Source organism: Cygnus atratus, chromosome 21, assembly GCF_013377495.2.
Source record: "Cygnus atratus isolate AKBS03 ecotype Queensland, Australia chromosome 21, CAtr_DNAZoo_HiC_assembly, whole genome shotgun sequence".
In the NCBI taxonomy this organism is placed as follows: domain Eukaryota; kingdom Metazoa; phylum Chordata; class Aves; order Anseriformes; family Anatidae; genus Cygnus; species Cygnus atratus.
In genome coordinates, this window is record NC_066382.1 from 7359450 (window position 1) to 7374216 (window position 14767).

Here is a 14767-nt window from a genome sequence, read left to right on the forward strand (position 1 = left end):
ATGTTTGAGCTGGCCAAGTAACACAGGCTGTTGACAGTGGTTTTTCAGTCTTTGACCAGTAAGCTTTTAAGATACAGTCTCCAGGCAGTATTTACTGTATTTTTAATCCAAATCAAGCGACTGGCTTATTAAGAGCACATGACAATTTCCATGACAGGCCATAGGAATATTTACTTCAGCCATTTTATCTTCATGTCTAACAGACACCTGAACTTCGGCGAGGAACAGCATGCTGAAATCAACCATGGAAAAGGCGCGGATGTTGCTCAGAAAGCCAGGGAGGACTTCGGGAAGCCCTCCCGCCCCAAGAACTGTCCTTCCCCTGCAGCCATGTGCTCTGAGAGCCTGGAGACAGCTGCAGGGTCCTTTTGGTTCCTCACTGCAGCTAAATAATCTGCTGATTACAATCGCTGAAATACGTCCGTTGGTATTAATCATCCACGTCTGGCTGATAGTCGTGCCCAGCCCACCGCTGGTGTTGCTCCTTCACCTACCTCCCTCTGTCCCCAGGCTGGGTTGGTACGATGAACTTCGTACAGCCAAGAATAAAAAGGCTAACCTGGAAAAAATGCGCTGATTATGAACCTATCGGCCTATCTGCCTCGCAAACAGCCCGCTCGGGCACCACAGCAGCTCACCACCACTGGACAACGCTGCCCAAGCTCCCCGTGCTGGCTTTCAGCTCCGGCCACCACCTCGGGACGCGCAGGTTTCCTGGGAGTGGCGGGACAGCTCTCGAGCAAAAATGAAACCCCCGAAAGCCAGAGGAAACGCTTTCTCTGCGAACGGCCACAGCCACAGAACTCGCTGCTGGGAAGCCGTCGGGGCCTGGAGGGTGCAATGCAAAGCCGCTCTGCGCCGTGGCGTTCCCACAATTAAATTTCCACCGGTGCAAACTGAAGAGTGGGTGTGAGAACACGCGAGCCCAAGGAGCCTCTGTTTTCTACCTTCACCTTCGCGAGGGAAGCCTTGGGCCAAGGCCCAGCACCCGCTCGTGCATCGCGCAGACGTGCGCTTACACCACGGCTGCCCCGACGAGTTTTTTAATGCAACTTTCCCAAATCTGGTCGGAGCAGATGGGAACATCCCTGCGCTGCCGCCAGCACCGCGAGCCTGCCATCGCAGCGGCTTTGGAGGACACCGGTGGGGCAGAGCTCACCACCGCGGCCGAGGAATGGCTTGCATGGGCTGGAAGAAAAATTGCCCTCAGCCCTTGGGCCAAAGTTACCGTAATGCTGTTAAAGTCAACAACTTTTGCCAGCTATCTGTAGACATCTAAATTAATATTTTGCAACCGCCACCTCAGAGCATATTAAAGCTTTCAAAAAACATTTGAGTTCGAGGCAGACGTGAGGTAGGTATGTCTTAACACCCCTGCATTGCAGATGGAAAAATAAGGTAAGCAGAGGCCGAGGGCTTTGCCCAAGGTCGTTCGGTGAGTCACCGGGAGAGCAGCTTGAGGAACTCGATCTCCTGGCTCGCAGGAGGCCAAATCTTTTCAAAACACTGAGAAAGCAACATTGAAAGGCGGTTTCCTAAACAACAACTGCACTGCTTTCATGAAGGCATCTGGTAAACACCTTAAAAAGAAAAATCTACTCCAAGTTACTGCCTGTGAGCCAGGACAGCACAGTGCCGGTTAGAGCACCACCTCTACCCTGTGCTAGTATGTTACTACTTGTTTACTCAAAGAGTACAGAGCAGCTCCTCTCGCTTGACAAGCACTGGCAACTGACTTCCTGGGAATCAACAGCCTCAACCACCCCGACATCGGCGAGCAGCACACGGAGCGCTGGCTGGCGTCCTCAGCAGCAAAGCCTATCCCTACATCGGCTGAAAACAATGAAGCGCGGCTCTCCCGTTCTGCGGGGTCAGTGGAGCTTCGCGGGGGCACAGCAGGCAGAGCAGAGGGACCCCCGTCTCCAGCAGCCCGTCCCAGGGGGCCTGGAAAGCGTTGCCGCGCCTTCGTGGAGCCCTGGTGCCGCCAGCTGCTCCACGCTCGCCCCATGCCGCGGAGCATCGCCGCCGCCAGCCGGACACCCATCACCGCCCGCTGAAATTCCCATTTGCTGGGGTCCGGAGTGGTTTTGAAATCGTGCGTCCTCTCATATAAACAGATGTAATTGTTCTTCACATGGGAGTTGCAATGAAAGCCATGCCAAGATACACAGCTGATAAACAATGCCTCTTAAGTAAAACTGGGAACTCGCAAAGCTTAATATAGAAGTTCCATTTACAACAGTAACGCTGTGGAAGTTTAGTACTTCTAAAAACGGTCACCATTGTCCAAAGAGTGAAAATGGAAAAGAAACGGACAAAGCGGCACTACTTCTCCATCAGAAATACGTATGTACACTAAGGGTGGTTTTGAAACAATTTCTGTTGCCTTATATCTCATCTGGGCTTGTAAAGAAATGCCAACCAGATGAAAGGAAGAATAATCTTGGAGGCTTTATTTTTTTTTAAATCCTTTTTTACACCAAATGCAGCAACTGGACAGAGCGCAGGGTGCTGGTGGGGCACGCGAGCACTTTGTAAATCCAGAACGGTAACTGTGATTCCCACGTAAAGGATGACTTAAAATGGAAGGCCTGGGAAAATGATGTCGCTTCTGTGATCTCAGGCAGCATACAATATAAAAGAGAAGACATTTGATGAGTTGTATGTTAAGGATTAATTTGCCATTTAAAAATGCAAGAACAGATGGATCTCTTGGCTTGGACTATATTTAGGAATTACTTCATTTTCTGCCCACATGCAAATAAAAATAAAACTAGAAGTAGAACTTTCAGCGAAAATTCTCATGGGTAGAAAACACAAGCCACAAAATTTAAAAAATCACAGTCTCTGTCTGGAACAGGTAAAGTGCTATAGCCTAGTACCATGTTGGTGGGGAAAATGTGTCTTTGCATCTGTCAAGCAACCACATAGAGTAATGCCAGCCCCAAACACTCACAAACCTAAGCCAGAGTCACGTGGCGGAGCAGTCCTACAGTTTCTCTCAAACAAGCAACTCCTGAAAGAGCCTCTTTTTTAACTTAATTCAGCGATGTTTGTCAGTGATTGAACCTCTGCACGGTTGGGAGACCAGGCATCGTGCAAGGCACTTTTTTGCTGACTGTCACATGCAGAGGTACATCCTGCCCCCTCCCCAAAAAGCCTAGGACAGTCCTATTGCGCTAACTGGGACTGTAAAACAAGGGTGAGGACTTTGATATTTGTGGGAAAAAATGCCAAAGTAGGGAAAAACGCAAAAGGAAGACACCTTAACCTTAGTCCTCCCAAGCACCCGCCCCATGCCATTCCACCTGTGCCCTGTGCACCGCGTGGGTACCGCAGGCAGGAACGGCGCAAGGTGGTGTGGCAGCTCCGCCGGGGCCAGCAGGGAAGACCTTCGGTCTCCCAAGGGATTCCCACCAGCAAAGCCGAGGTGCCCCACCTGCCTGCTGTCGGTACAGGGCTTGTAGAGACCAGGCTTTGAAACCTCCAAACTGTAGGACAGCAAGAAATGGTCTGCAAGCCGCACAGAGAGTGTTTAATTAAACTTCTTCATTTTTTTTCCCCACGTGGTTTTTTAAAGCTACAGGGAAACTGAACATTTAAAAGCAAAACCAACAGAAACTGCTTCTGAATGAACTGTTAGATAGCATCTATTTGTTTCTCCTGTAACAGTATGACAAGCCATCCTTTGCTTCCCTCTGCCTCCAAACAAACAAAACTTACAAGCCAGCATCAGCACAGCAAAGCACCAACCAGCATCGGACATCCCCAGCGTGTTCCCAAACACAGCTCCGCACATGTTTAGAAAGTGAAGAGGAACAGAAAATTTGCACTAACCTGATAGCTTCCTTTCTTTGACTATTCATCCTTCACAATCCAGACAACAGGACATGCCAGGCAGTAAACAAACATTTTAGGGAGGGACTAACTTCAAAGCAACTGTGCAAGTCTGACATAATTTGAGGGTTTGAGATCTTGCAGCAACCTCTTACCAAACGAGGTGTCAGATGATACAAGGAGGTCAAACCTGTAGCAGCCGGAATAAGTAGGGCACTTTGCACCTCTCAAGCAGCCAAGCCACACCATTTGTCCGTGGGGACTGCTGTTCGGGCTTGGGAATTAACTTTCAGGGGAACAATGCTGCTCTTTCACACGTTATCACACGGCGGACTAGAAACGCCTTTCACGTTTTATACCCTCAAATGGACGAGAGATAATAAATTATGTTAACGTCCTTATTGCCAGGATCAGCTTGACGTGTACCTTAACTACGCTCCTGACTCCTGAAGTTTGATGATTTTTTTTTATTATTTTTTCCCAGGTTTCTGGGCATCTGGAAAATACAAAGCACCTGTGGGACAAATGATGAAACTGCCCTGAAAACCACCTCCCTCTCGCAGAAAGGATTCTCCAAAAGGTGCTCTTGATGCCATCCTCGATTTTTAAGTGTCTTCTAGCTGAAATCGTTGCCTTGAGCTAAATAGAGGAACTGCACACTGAACTCAAGACATTTTTCAAACAGACGTATTTGAAAGGCTCCACATTTCACTTGTGGTTGCAGACGGGGTGTTCGTTTCTAAATCCAGCAGGTCTCAGTAAAGAAAAATCAGGTCTCCCTACTTTTATCACCAGAATCTTGTCAAGAAGGAAGGATTCACAGAGAAGTCTCATTAATGCCAGGAACACTCAAAGGGCTACTTTTTTTCTCATATCAGTTAAGCATTTAATAAATAATGCAAGGTTCTCAAATTTTTATTATTATACCATCTACGCAGTACATTTCCCTCTTCATCCTTTTGGAAACCCATCTTTTGCTTCCCTTAAACAAAACAGGCAGTCATACTAAAAATGACATTTAAAAAACTAGGACTATGCCCTGGCACACACAAATTATTTCCCCCTTCATACAACTTTGAAGCCCTCACTTCTCCCAGACTGGGACTTTCCACTTGTAAACACAGCATTCCCAGCAGTCCGTAAGGATCTGGAGAGGGCTATCTAATCGCTCGCTGCAAAGCTTTCATGCTTAAAACCCTGGTGCCACCATTAGTGGTTTCGGCACTAGCAGAGTCACAGACTATGCTTGATGCTTGGAAGTTGAGGGCACATCTAAGTGCATCAGTTACACAGTTAATTCAATGGGTAACGATTGAGGGGGGATATACTGTTTTTTTTCCAGTAAGGTTTATTTGCCATTAATCCACATCCAGGTCACCTTAGTTTGCACACAGCATGTTCTGCCTAAAGTTGTTTTTAAGGTTAATGCCAAGGTCTCTCAAATATGCTTCAAAGAGAGCTGTTTTCCTGGCCCTTTAGTTTTTAAGCCCAGGAAGGTACCACAGTGCCTGCATCCACACCTCTGGCAGAGCCAAAAAAATTCTCCTTAGGAAAAAACAAATCGCTGCATTTGCATCTTCGACCTTTAAGATGCGAAGGGACACCGTGTCTATGCTTTAATGGAAATAAGTATGACTGAACATAGACGCCGGCTGGATTTTTCCTTTGATCATCATAATGACTGGAATTTCTTCAGGAAGCATTCAATACAGCCTTCCTCTTTTTCTTTTCATTCCCCCATGTGAATATTCATTAGAAATTATGAAACTGCTTATTATTCCAAAGGTCTTTACGATGGGAATCCTCTCCCCTACCTTTTGGTGCCTGTAATGCCTGTGTCTCCATCTGAGCTGTCTAGACGCTCTTCATCATCAGTGTAGATGAGCAGGCACTTCTAGACTACGATGCCTCTCATCTATTCTAACCATGATTCACATCCTAGACTTATTTCTCTCCAAGAAAGAGGAATCTGGCCCACTGACACAGAGGGAGGTACCCAGTGCTGCGGAGCCTATCGCACTTGGTGGTTTCCCTGTTTTGTTTGGCTTTTGGGGGGTTTTGATTTCCCTTGCTCTTACAGAGTACTGCAGGAAAAGAAGAGGAGGCTGATTCCTTCCTGCCTTTAGCATCCCTCAGACTAAGTCTTGCTTCTGAGAAGTAACACAGAGGCAGCTTCAACTTCCCTGACCTCAGCTAATTCTTTATTTCCCTCAGCCTACTCAAGATGATTAAGCAAAATACTTGGAAGGAAATCAAAGCCTTAAAAATGCAATTAGAAGTGACCATTTTGTTAATACGCACACACAAACCCAAAGTCAAACTCCATCTACCAACAAAACCAGCCCTTCCTTGGGCCTCAGCACACCTCTGAGAAGGAAATCCAGGCTCCCATGGTGTGCACAGGGACAAGAAAACATGCGGCACAAAACTCATGAGGACAATGTCTCCCGTGATGCCTGTGGGAGCAAAGCTTTCGGTACGGCTCATGTTTTGCCCACCATTCCTGAAAACCAGGGTAGAAGACCTGATATCGCCAACCATCACACCAGACTCCCACTCCCGCTCCTGCAGACCTGCCGCTGTCTACAGGTGATTTGGAAATGTCATTTTTGCAACACGGCAAGTCTTCCTCCCCAGCAGAGGAAGCTAAGGATAAGGAAAGTTCACACAAGGTTCTGGATTCAGCTGCCACCATCCCTGTACTCAACCTCAAATGTGCTAAGCAAAGACTGATCTGATTGCAAGCAGCCTTACAGCATTAAAAATAAAATCTCTTTAATGGGATGCAAAATAGTGAAGTCACTGGAGACAATCAAAATAGTTGTCACTGTTATAACACAGAGGTACTTTTGCAGGACCCTCTTCCTTTGCTTCCAGCCACACACAATGCACTTTAAAGACTCCCAACGTGAAATTAATTTAACGAAAGAGGGCAACCCTTCTCTGCCTTTAGAGAAATCCAATGCACTTGGAAAAGGCAGCAGCAGCAGATAAACTTCTGGGCCCTGCTGCAGAAACAAAACTTACACACACACACACTGACAGACCAGATTTAGATCAACTCCTGCAAATTTAGGAAGGGGCTTAATTGCTCTGTTATTTTGAGCCAGCAATTAACAGTTATTATTGGGACCGCTTCGGGGGGTATTAATTGCAGCAAAATGTCCACGGTTCTTTGGCAGCATGCAAAACCACATTCAAACATGACGATGTGAACACGTTTAAGGATTTTATTACACAGGAAGAATTTCAGGGGGTGTTTCAAGATGTTTTTTTTTTTTTTTTCCACCGCATCCCACCCACCCCACTGTGCAGGGGTCCTGTCACAGAGCTGGGCAAGAGCCTCGGGTGGCTGAGTTCCCAGGGCCAGAAGCCACCCACCAGCAGCAGCAGGGCTGGGCGCGCAGCCCCGCGAGGCGAGGCGGCCTTCGCTCCCTCAGGCCCACAGGCGCCATTTCCATCGGCTGGGCGGGAAGCCCGCCCCGGGGGCGGCGCGGCACAGTACGGCACAGTGCGGGGCCCAGCCGGCTGCCGCCAGCTCAGACCGGTTCTGAGGCACGACTGAGCCCCCCCTCGGCCCCTCTGGCCCCTCGCGTATGGCCGAGGCAGGCCTGCCAGCACCCAGCGCTCAGCACAAGGCCGCGGGCCTGATTCTGCCTCAGTCATGGGCGGCATGGCGGCAGCATGCTGGGCGTTGAGGGAGGGCTGTGTGCGTGTCTCACGAGCCCCGCAGCACGGCCATACCTCCCGCTGCACAAAGCGGTTTCGAGAAACCCGACATGCTCCCAGAGGCGAGAGCGCGCGAGAGGCCGCTGCCGGTTATATTTAGACGAGCGGCTACGAGCAGCAACGCCGAAGGACAAAGTGAAACTGCCAGGCAGCCAGTGACAAAACCCTGAGACGGTTTCAGTCACATTTTTTAATTTTCCACGATTCGCACTTCCCTCTACAGAGGGATCAAAGCAGTACACAGCTGGATGTGAACAAAAGGAAAAGACGAGGTATTTTTGCCAGGCTCTTACTGGGATTTACTGTTACCTTTGTGGTATTATAAAAGGAGGCTTTGTACTCCGTGGAATTTTTTTGTTTTGTTTTTAATCTTAACCCAGTTCTGTTTCCCATACAAACAGGAATGTGCTCAACCCCTGAAGCTTTTCACCCTACTAGAAGAGAGATCCAAAACACTCAGGCTATCTCTGCAGTGCCTTTTCAGTACAAAATTTATGTGCAATTATTTAACGTCAGCAAAGGCCACCTCACAGATTATTAAACCAAGACTGAACAGCTGCCTTTAACTTACTTCTCCTTATTTTTCAGCTGTCCCCACCAGAGGCATCTCTCAACCCACTCAAAAACCCGAAATCTCCCCTCTAAATCCGTGATTCATCACTTGCTGGCAGACAAACTGAGCGGAAAAGAGGAGGTGAAGACAATGGGAGGGAAAGGTCCACATTATGTAATGAAACCAAATTCACTTTCTGCTTTCACTTCAGTTGTTTAAATGCACTAAGAACCCCCCAACAAATAAAATACATGGGAGCCTCCATGGGAGGGTTCACAGAGCCTGTTTTTCCCATCATTAAAATTCTCTTGGCAGCATTTTTCATCAGTTTATTTCAATATTAAGACACGCAAAATAACACATACGTATTCCGAACTGTAACTCATTGCTCCAGAAAATATTTCATCACAGATTAATCTGATTAAAAAAGCACAACATCTAATTACTTTATGAAAGCCTTGCCCATTTGTCATTAGAACTTTAAGTATAGATGTCACAACCATGGAAAAAATCCATTTCCAGACATCTGTCTGCACCTTCTTACAACAGTTTTAATTCAGCACTTCAAGAATGACTACGCTCTCCTAAATTTTGATGAAACTTTACATCTATGTTGCATTTGCTTTTAGAACTCCACAGAAAGCTCTACTTTATGGTACAAGCTATAGCCAATTATTCATCTAGTAAATCAGTATCCTGATTCATGATCCTGATATCAGTATCCATCAGACGACCAAATAAGCACCTTAAAAAAAGAGGGCAGAAGGAAATCTCAGGTCACTTAAATGTAACTTACACCCACATGCACATGCAATATTCGCACTTTCATATTCTGGAAACCACCTATAGGAAATCAAATAGTTCTGCCAGGATTTTGTAAATAAGTTTAAATTCCATTTCAGCACAGCACTTCACCGTGTGCTCAGCTTTTAAGAGCAAAACGTTCCACTGCTCTCCGTGCCATGTGATTCAATACATTGCTGCAGCAAAGCTTTAAAAATAATCACTAACACATGGAACAGTAAGAAATGTGTAAAGCCATTTGACATTACAAAACCGAAAAAAAATGCACAGAACTTTTTTTAGCTCATTAGAACACCTCGACGAGCAGCCGAAAAAGAGCATTTTCTACAAAATACAGGGGGAGGGGGGATTCTTTCAGGAGGTTGGGCAGGGCACAAGCAAAATCTGGTTTACTTCCTATGGGATTTCATACTTTTCATGCATATTCAGCTTTTTCCATGACACAGTACAAAAAGTATGTTTGCTAATATATCATTTGTGCTGCACGTTCAAATCAACAAAATGGAGAAAGCAATGCTTCTAGTAGTAGTAAATGCAAATACAATTTTCTATTTTTTTTTTCTCTTTCAAGGAGATCGACAAAACCCAAGCCCCCCTTTCTGGTAACATGCGGGGAATGAGAAACCTCACGTGAGAAAACTTCACGGCGCAGGCTGTGTTGCTCAGCCCCACACGGGTGCCAGGCGCAGGGTTCCCGTAGGGCACTTCTCCCATCCCGGCCCAGTGGACGGCTTCCAAGAGGCCACAAAATGCGACAAGCGAGAATAACGCTACCGAGCATCCTGAGCAATTGGCATTTCTGGAAAGGCCTACACCTACATTAGTTTTGTTTTTGTTTTGTTTTTAGTGGTTCACACATCAATAAAGATGGAAAGCCCTCCTTCAGAGAGCATGGTTTATTTTGACTGTGTTCTTTCTGGTCTTATCTTCTAAATTATTCCTTTGCAGTTCCCATTACAAATCCCCTATAAATGCCTCTGAATATACATTTAAAATGAAGCTTAGCTGAGATCAAATGCAACTCCAAACTTTTATGAAATAAAGGCTTTGTTCACTTTTTTAAATAATCTGCTGGAGCATCTTTCCTCACGTTATTATCCAGGAAAATCTTCACCATTTAATGGAAATCGTATTTACTTTACACAGCTCTTAGAAAACCACAACACAAGGAATGAAGCCCAGACTTCTCCTTTACTATGTTTCTGCTCCTTTTTCACAGGACCTAAGGGATGGTGCCACACAAACAAAATTCCCAGGAGTATTTAACGCCCTGAAGTTTTCACAGGCCCCAACAATTGTCCCTGAAGACTTCGTGGCCATGGCTGGGTGACCCACCTCTCTAGGCAAACACAACTCCTCTCGCCTTTTCCACCAAGGGAAGAGACTCTAGCAACAAAGTTCTTGAACACAAACAATTACAGAGCAATTCAGTGTCAGAATGAAATGGAACCGAATGGAACGGAGTAGAGTGGAATGGAATACAGGTCAGTTGGAAGGGATCTGTGAAGACTATCGAGTCCACCTGCCTGACCACTTCAGGGCTAACCAGAAGTTAAAGCATGTTATTGAGGGCACTGTCCAAGCGTCTCTTGAGCACCAACAGGCTTGGGGCATCAAGCACCTCGCTGGTCGGCTAGTTCCAGCCCTCGACCACCCTCATGGCAAAGAAAATTTTCCTGATGCGACTTCTGACTGATAAAGACCTCGTTCATTTCTAAGGGTCACAAAATCGACCATTTCCACCTCCACAAGGGGTTCACATATTCACATTGCCAAACTTAAAGTGCACTAAGAAGAGAAAAAAAAGTCCACTGGTGTTTTGTAAGACTTCAAGGCCAAGTGGGACTTTGTTTTACAAGGTAAAGATATGGTTAAGTGTCTACTGTCATCCATCCTTTTGCTGTGAAACATAAAAATCCTTTCTGATCCTTCAAAATGAAAGGTATCTGGCAGATTCTATTACCTGCTCTACTGAATTTGAATTTGTTTTATTAATATGACAAAAAATGTTTGTTTCCCTTTCCTCCCAGAGTATCATCCAGTTTTCCATTACTAGAAATACAAATTGCCAAGAAAATGAAATGCTAGAACACAGCAGACAATGCTTATCTTCTGATTAATCTTAAAACTTTGTTCCAGTGGGATAATATTTAGACCTCTAAAATTCAGAACAGTATTTCACCCAGTCTCAACATCCCAACAGTGAAAAAAATATATAAACATTAAGAGTTTATTGGACTTCCTTCTATCCACTTTGCAAGCACAGGAGCACCAGAACAGAGAAATTTTCCTGTTTTTTTTTTTTCCCTAAATCTTTAATGTAACCAGGCCTTCTTTTTCAAATCATCATCTCTTGGTTTTTGAGATCTCTGAAGTCTCACCAACTTTTAAGCCATACTAAGTGTGACAATCTCTGACAAAAGGTTGTCTTTATCAAAGTGTTAAGACCTCATTGAGAGCGAGGCATTGGAAATAAACACATTAAAGCAGCCCAAAAGTTCTCTCCAGTGCTCTGCAGGTGCCTCTCTTTTCACCACCTTTCCAGCCAAGATAGAACCTGGATTTCTGAACCCAGAAGAAAACAGTAGCTACAAGGATCACCCCTGCACACTCTCCCCAGTGTCAACCCATCGAACCCTTCTGGTTCATGTTCAAGCACGTAAGATCTTATGAGAATAATTACCTTGATTAGAGTTACCAGCAGTAAAATTCCATTCAAAGTGATAATCGAACACCAAATATTTATTATACTGATACATGTAGTTACTTAATAAATATTTTCAGTTTTGGAAAAGAACTGGTATGCAACGGAAACGCTTCCAACTCTGGAAACCCTTCTGAAGAGCAGAGCTCCTCACCAAACAGCATAAAACATTCACAGGTACAGTAGTAACTTCTCAGTTTCCACTCGTATGGTGGATCTACCCTCAAAAAGCCAAATATCTCAGAGGCATTTCAAGATGAATTTTCAAATTACAAAAAGAAATCCAGTAGCTACCTCTACAAGTCTTTTTTCCCCCTGTATGTAGTTTATAAAGCCACACAAATGACAGAATTACAGAACCAAGGACATACATTTATCACTAGGAAACGCATACTTGGGTTTTTAAAAAATCTTCCAAGTCCACAATTTTTGCTGCGAGGAAAATGGGGGAGGGTGAATGAAACAGCAACATACCACTCTTTTAAATGTTAGTGGTAATACGGAATTAACAGGAAACTGGCCAATAATACTGATCATTTCCAAAAATATTTCACAATGTGCCCTGTAAGAAGTGGCTTGACCTTAAAATTCACTTATGTCCGAACATAAGCAAATAAAATAATTACCCCATTCTCCAAGTACGGAGACAGCAGCCAGGGATTCAGCAGGGCCTTGCGTTTGCACATCCCCGCTTCGCCTAGCTAGCACCTTACGGACACTACACGGATCCACCATGGAAAATAATCAACAACGGCAACAGCACTCCCCTCGGATTTGTTTCATGCCAACTTGGTCTTTTTACTTTTCACGCCAGCTTACTTCTACACCAGTGAACAGTGTACTGCTGCAAAACATCTTCTGTTTTCACAGCCCGGGCTCCCACTTCCTTGCCATGTGCCTTAGGAAACAACACCGGCCCAAAGCACAAACCTCACGCACCGGTTGTGTTGGGTCGGGCAATGCCACGTCTGTTGCAGCCGCGAGTGACCTACCTGTCGCTGCTGGTACTGCTGCTGCTGCTGATGGAGTCACTGCTCGAAGACCGACTCCTCGACCCGCTGCCGCTGGGGGAGCGCGCGGGCCTGGACGCTTGGCTGGCCAGCCGCTGTGGGGACTGGGTCCGGGACTGGGACGAATGCGGTGACCGACTCCTGCTGTGCTGGTAATTCCGTTCTGGCCTTCTGCCTCGTACCTCCCGTGTAATATCATCCCTGTAGATATCCCTGTGTACCACACTGGGCAATGTAAACTGCTCCCGGGCCCTAGGTTCGTAACGGGGGTCGTGAGCATCAAAACGGTTTGGACTTCGACTCCGAGAAGTATAATAGAGCCCATGTTGTAAAGTCCGCTCTCGAGGATCTCTATAGTAATCCTGATCGTAATGTCTTGTCCGATCAAATCCTCCCGTCCCCCGTTCATGGTGTCCATAGGCACTATGTTCATAAGCACGCTCCCTGTTATCTGAAGCCCTGCATTTAGGAGGGGGGAAAAATATTTAATCAATCAGAAAGGGGCAAGCACAACTAAAAGCAAATCATGCAAACATTCACTTCGGCACTGAATTTATTTTTGCGACTGCTTCTCCACTAAACAGCAATAACCTATCAAGCAAACACTGACAAACTTAAAACATTTTACTTGACTCCAAAGTTATATTCATATACAATAAAGCTGAGCAATCATTTTGTTTTAAACACATATTAGGCTTTCATGACCAGCATCTTGCCTGCATAGGACAAAATACTGCCTTCTAGTGCAGACTCCTCCTTTAAATTGTTGTGGTTTTTTTTGTTTGCTTGTTTTTTTTTAAATGCAGTAAACAAGGAAAACTTCATGTTTTTGAACATCACAATAAACAATTGTTTTCTATTTTTGCTTTAGAGCTTCAGAAATTTTTCTTCAATTTCATAATTACTGGAGCTGTTGTAATTATCCTTCTGCAAAAATGGCATCATAAATTGGGCTGTAGCCATGAAAGCCTCAGTGCAAAGCATAACCTAGAGGTAAGAAGCTGCTTTCAAAAGGGGTAGTATTACCCACACAGAAGCCCAGAAAATTGGGGGTTTTCTTGTTGCTGTTCTAAAATATTTCGTCCTCTTAGGGGGGATTTTGCTCTTTATCAGAGAACTATGCTCAACTCTTGTTAAAGCTGCATACCCTAAAGAAACATCCTGGTTACTGATGTCAGAATACTTAAATTGCAAGTATTCATAACTACTAAAAAAGATGCAGGCCTGGAAAATATACTAAAACCCTACGCAAAGAGTATAAATTAAGTTTTTCACTAGGTGTTTGTTGAGACTGCTATTGTTACTGCAATCACAGAATTTGTTATCTTTATAGGCACACTAGTTTGAAGTAGCTATGACCCATTTTGTTTTAGTATTTCAAACATTTTGTATGTCAATTAAGGAAAGCTCTATGTTCTAAGAATGTTAGTGTGATCTCTCAAATAAAGACATAGCAAAACTGACAGATACAGTTAAAGGAACATTACGTATGGTTTAGTAGTCTAATTTAGACAAATACCAGGACGGTATGTCTAAGTTACCTCCACAAAATGAAAGATCAAGAATGATTACATTGAGCGTTTAAGAAACACTTGCAAAATTCTAAATATGTCAGGGTAACCAAAGTTAATTTAAAAATTTAATTATCCATCTCATGAAGGACATTTCAACCTTTTTCTCAGCCTTCTCAGGTTCTTCCTTCAGAATCAATTATTAGTCACTTCAGTCCCCTGAATCCTAATAACCCAATTCCTCCTTGTACTTCCTCCGCCTCTCCTGCATCACGGGTCTGCCTTCCATTTAAAATGGCAGAAATATTTCAGATATCTTTTATAAACTCAAAATCAGATTTGAATCTTTTTAAATTAGCATCTCAGGAAGTTCAATTCCTTCCCCAGTGAATCACTAGATCCTTAATCCTCTAAATATATTCACCCTCTGCTGTTCAATTATAACTCATTTTCAGGCTTTCTGCAGAACTAACTCATGTCTCGCCTGCATTTTTTTTTCTCAAAAATTGTATGTAACAAACTACCTAACCAGTGCAACAGAAAATTTCATTAATGTATATACGTGCTTAAAATTCATTGTTGCATCTCTTGCTCACAACAATGACGTTTTTAAAGATAT

The 14767-nt window shown here is 44.6% G+C and overlaps 1 protein-coding gene across 4 annotated transcripts in view; it reads right to left on the reverse strand.

Annotated features, from left to right (window-relative positions):
* SPEN (spen family transcriptional repressor) overlaps positions 1-14767 on the reverse strand; it is a 66168-nt gene that overhangs the window by 32154 nt on the left and 19247 nt on the right. For all 4 annotated transcript variants that reach the window (XM_035567876.2, XM_050714861.1, XM_035567877.2 and 1 more), the window contains one exon: positions 12620-13096. In XM_035567876.2, coding sequence (XP_035423769.1) covers positions 12620-13096 — 477 coding nt within the window. The remainder of the gene's footprint in view (positions 1-12619; positions 13097-14767) is intronic.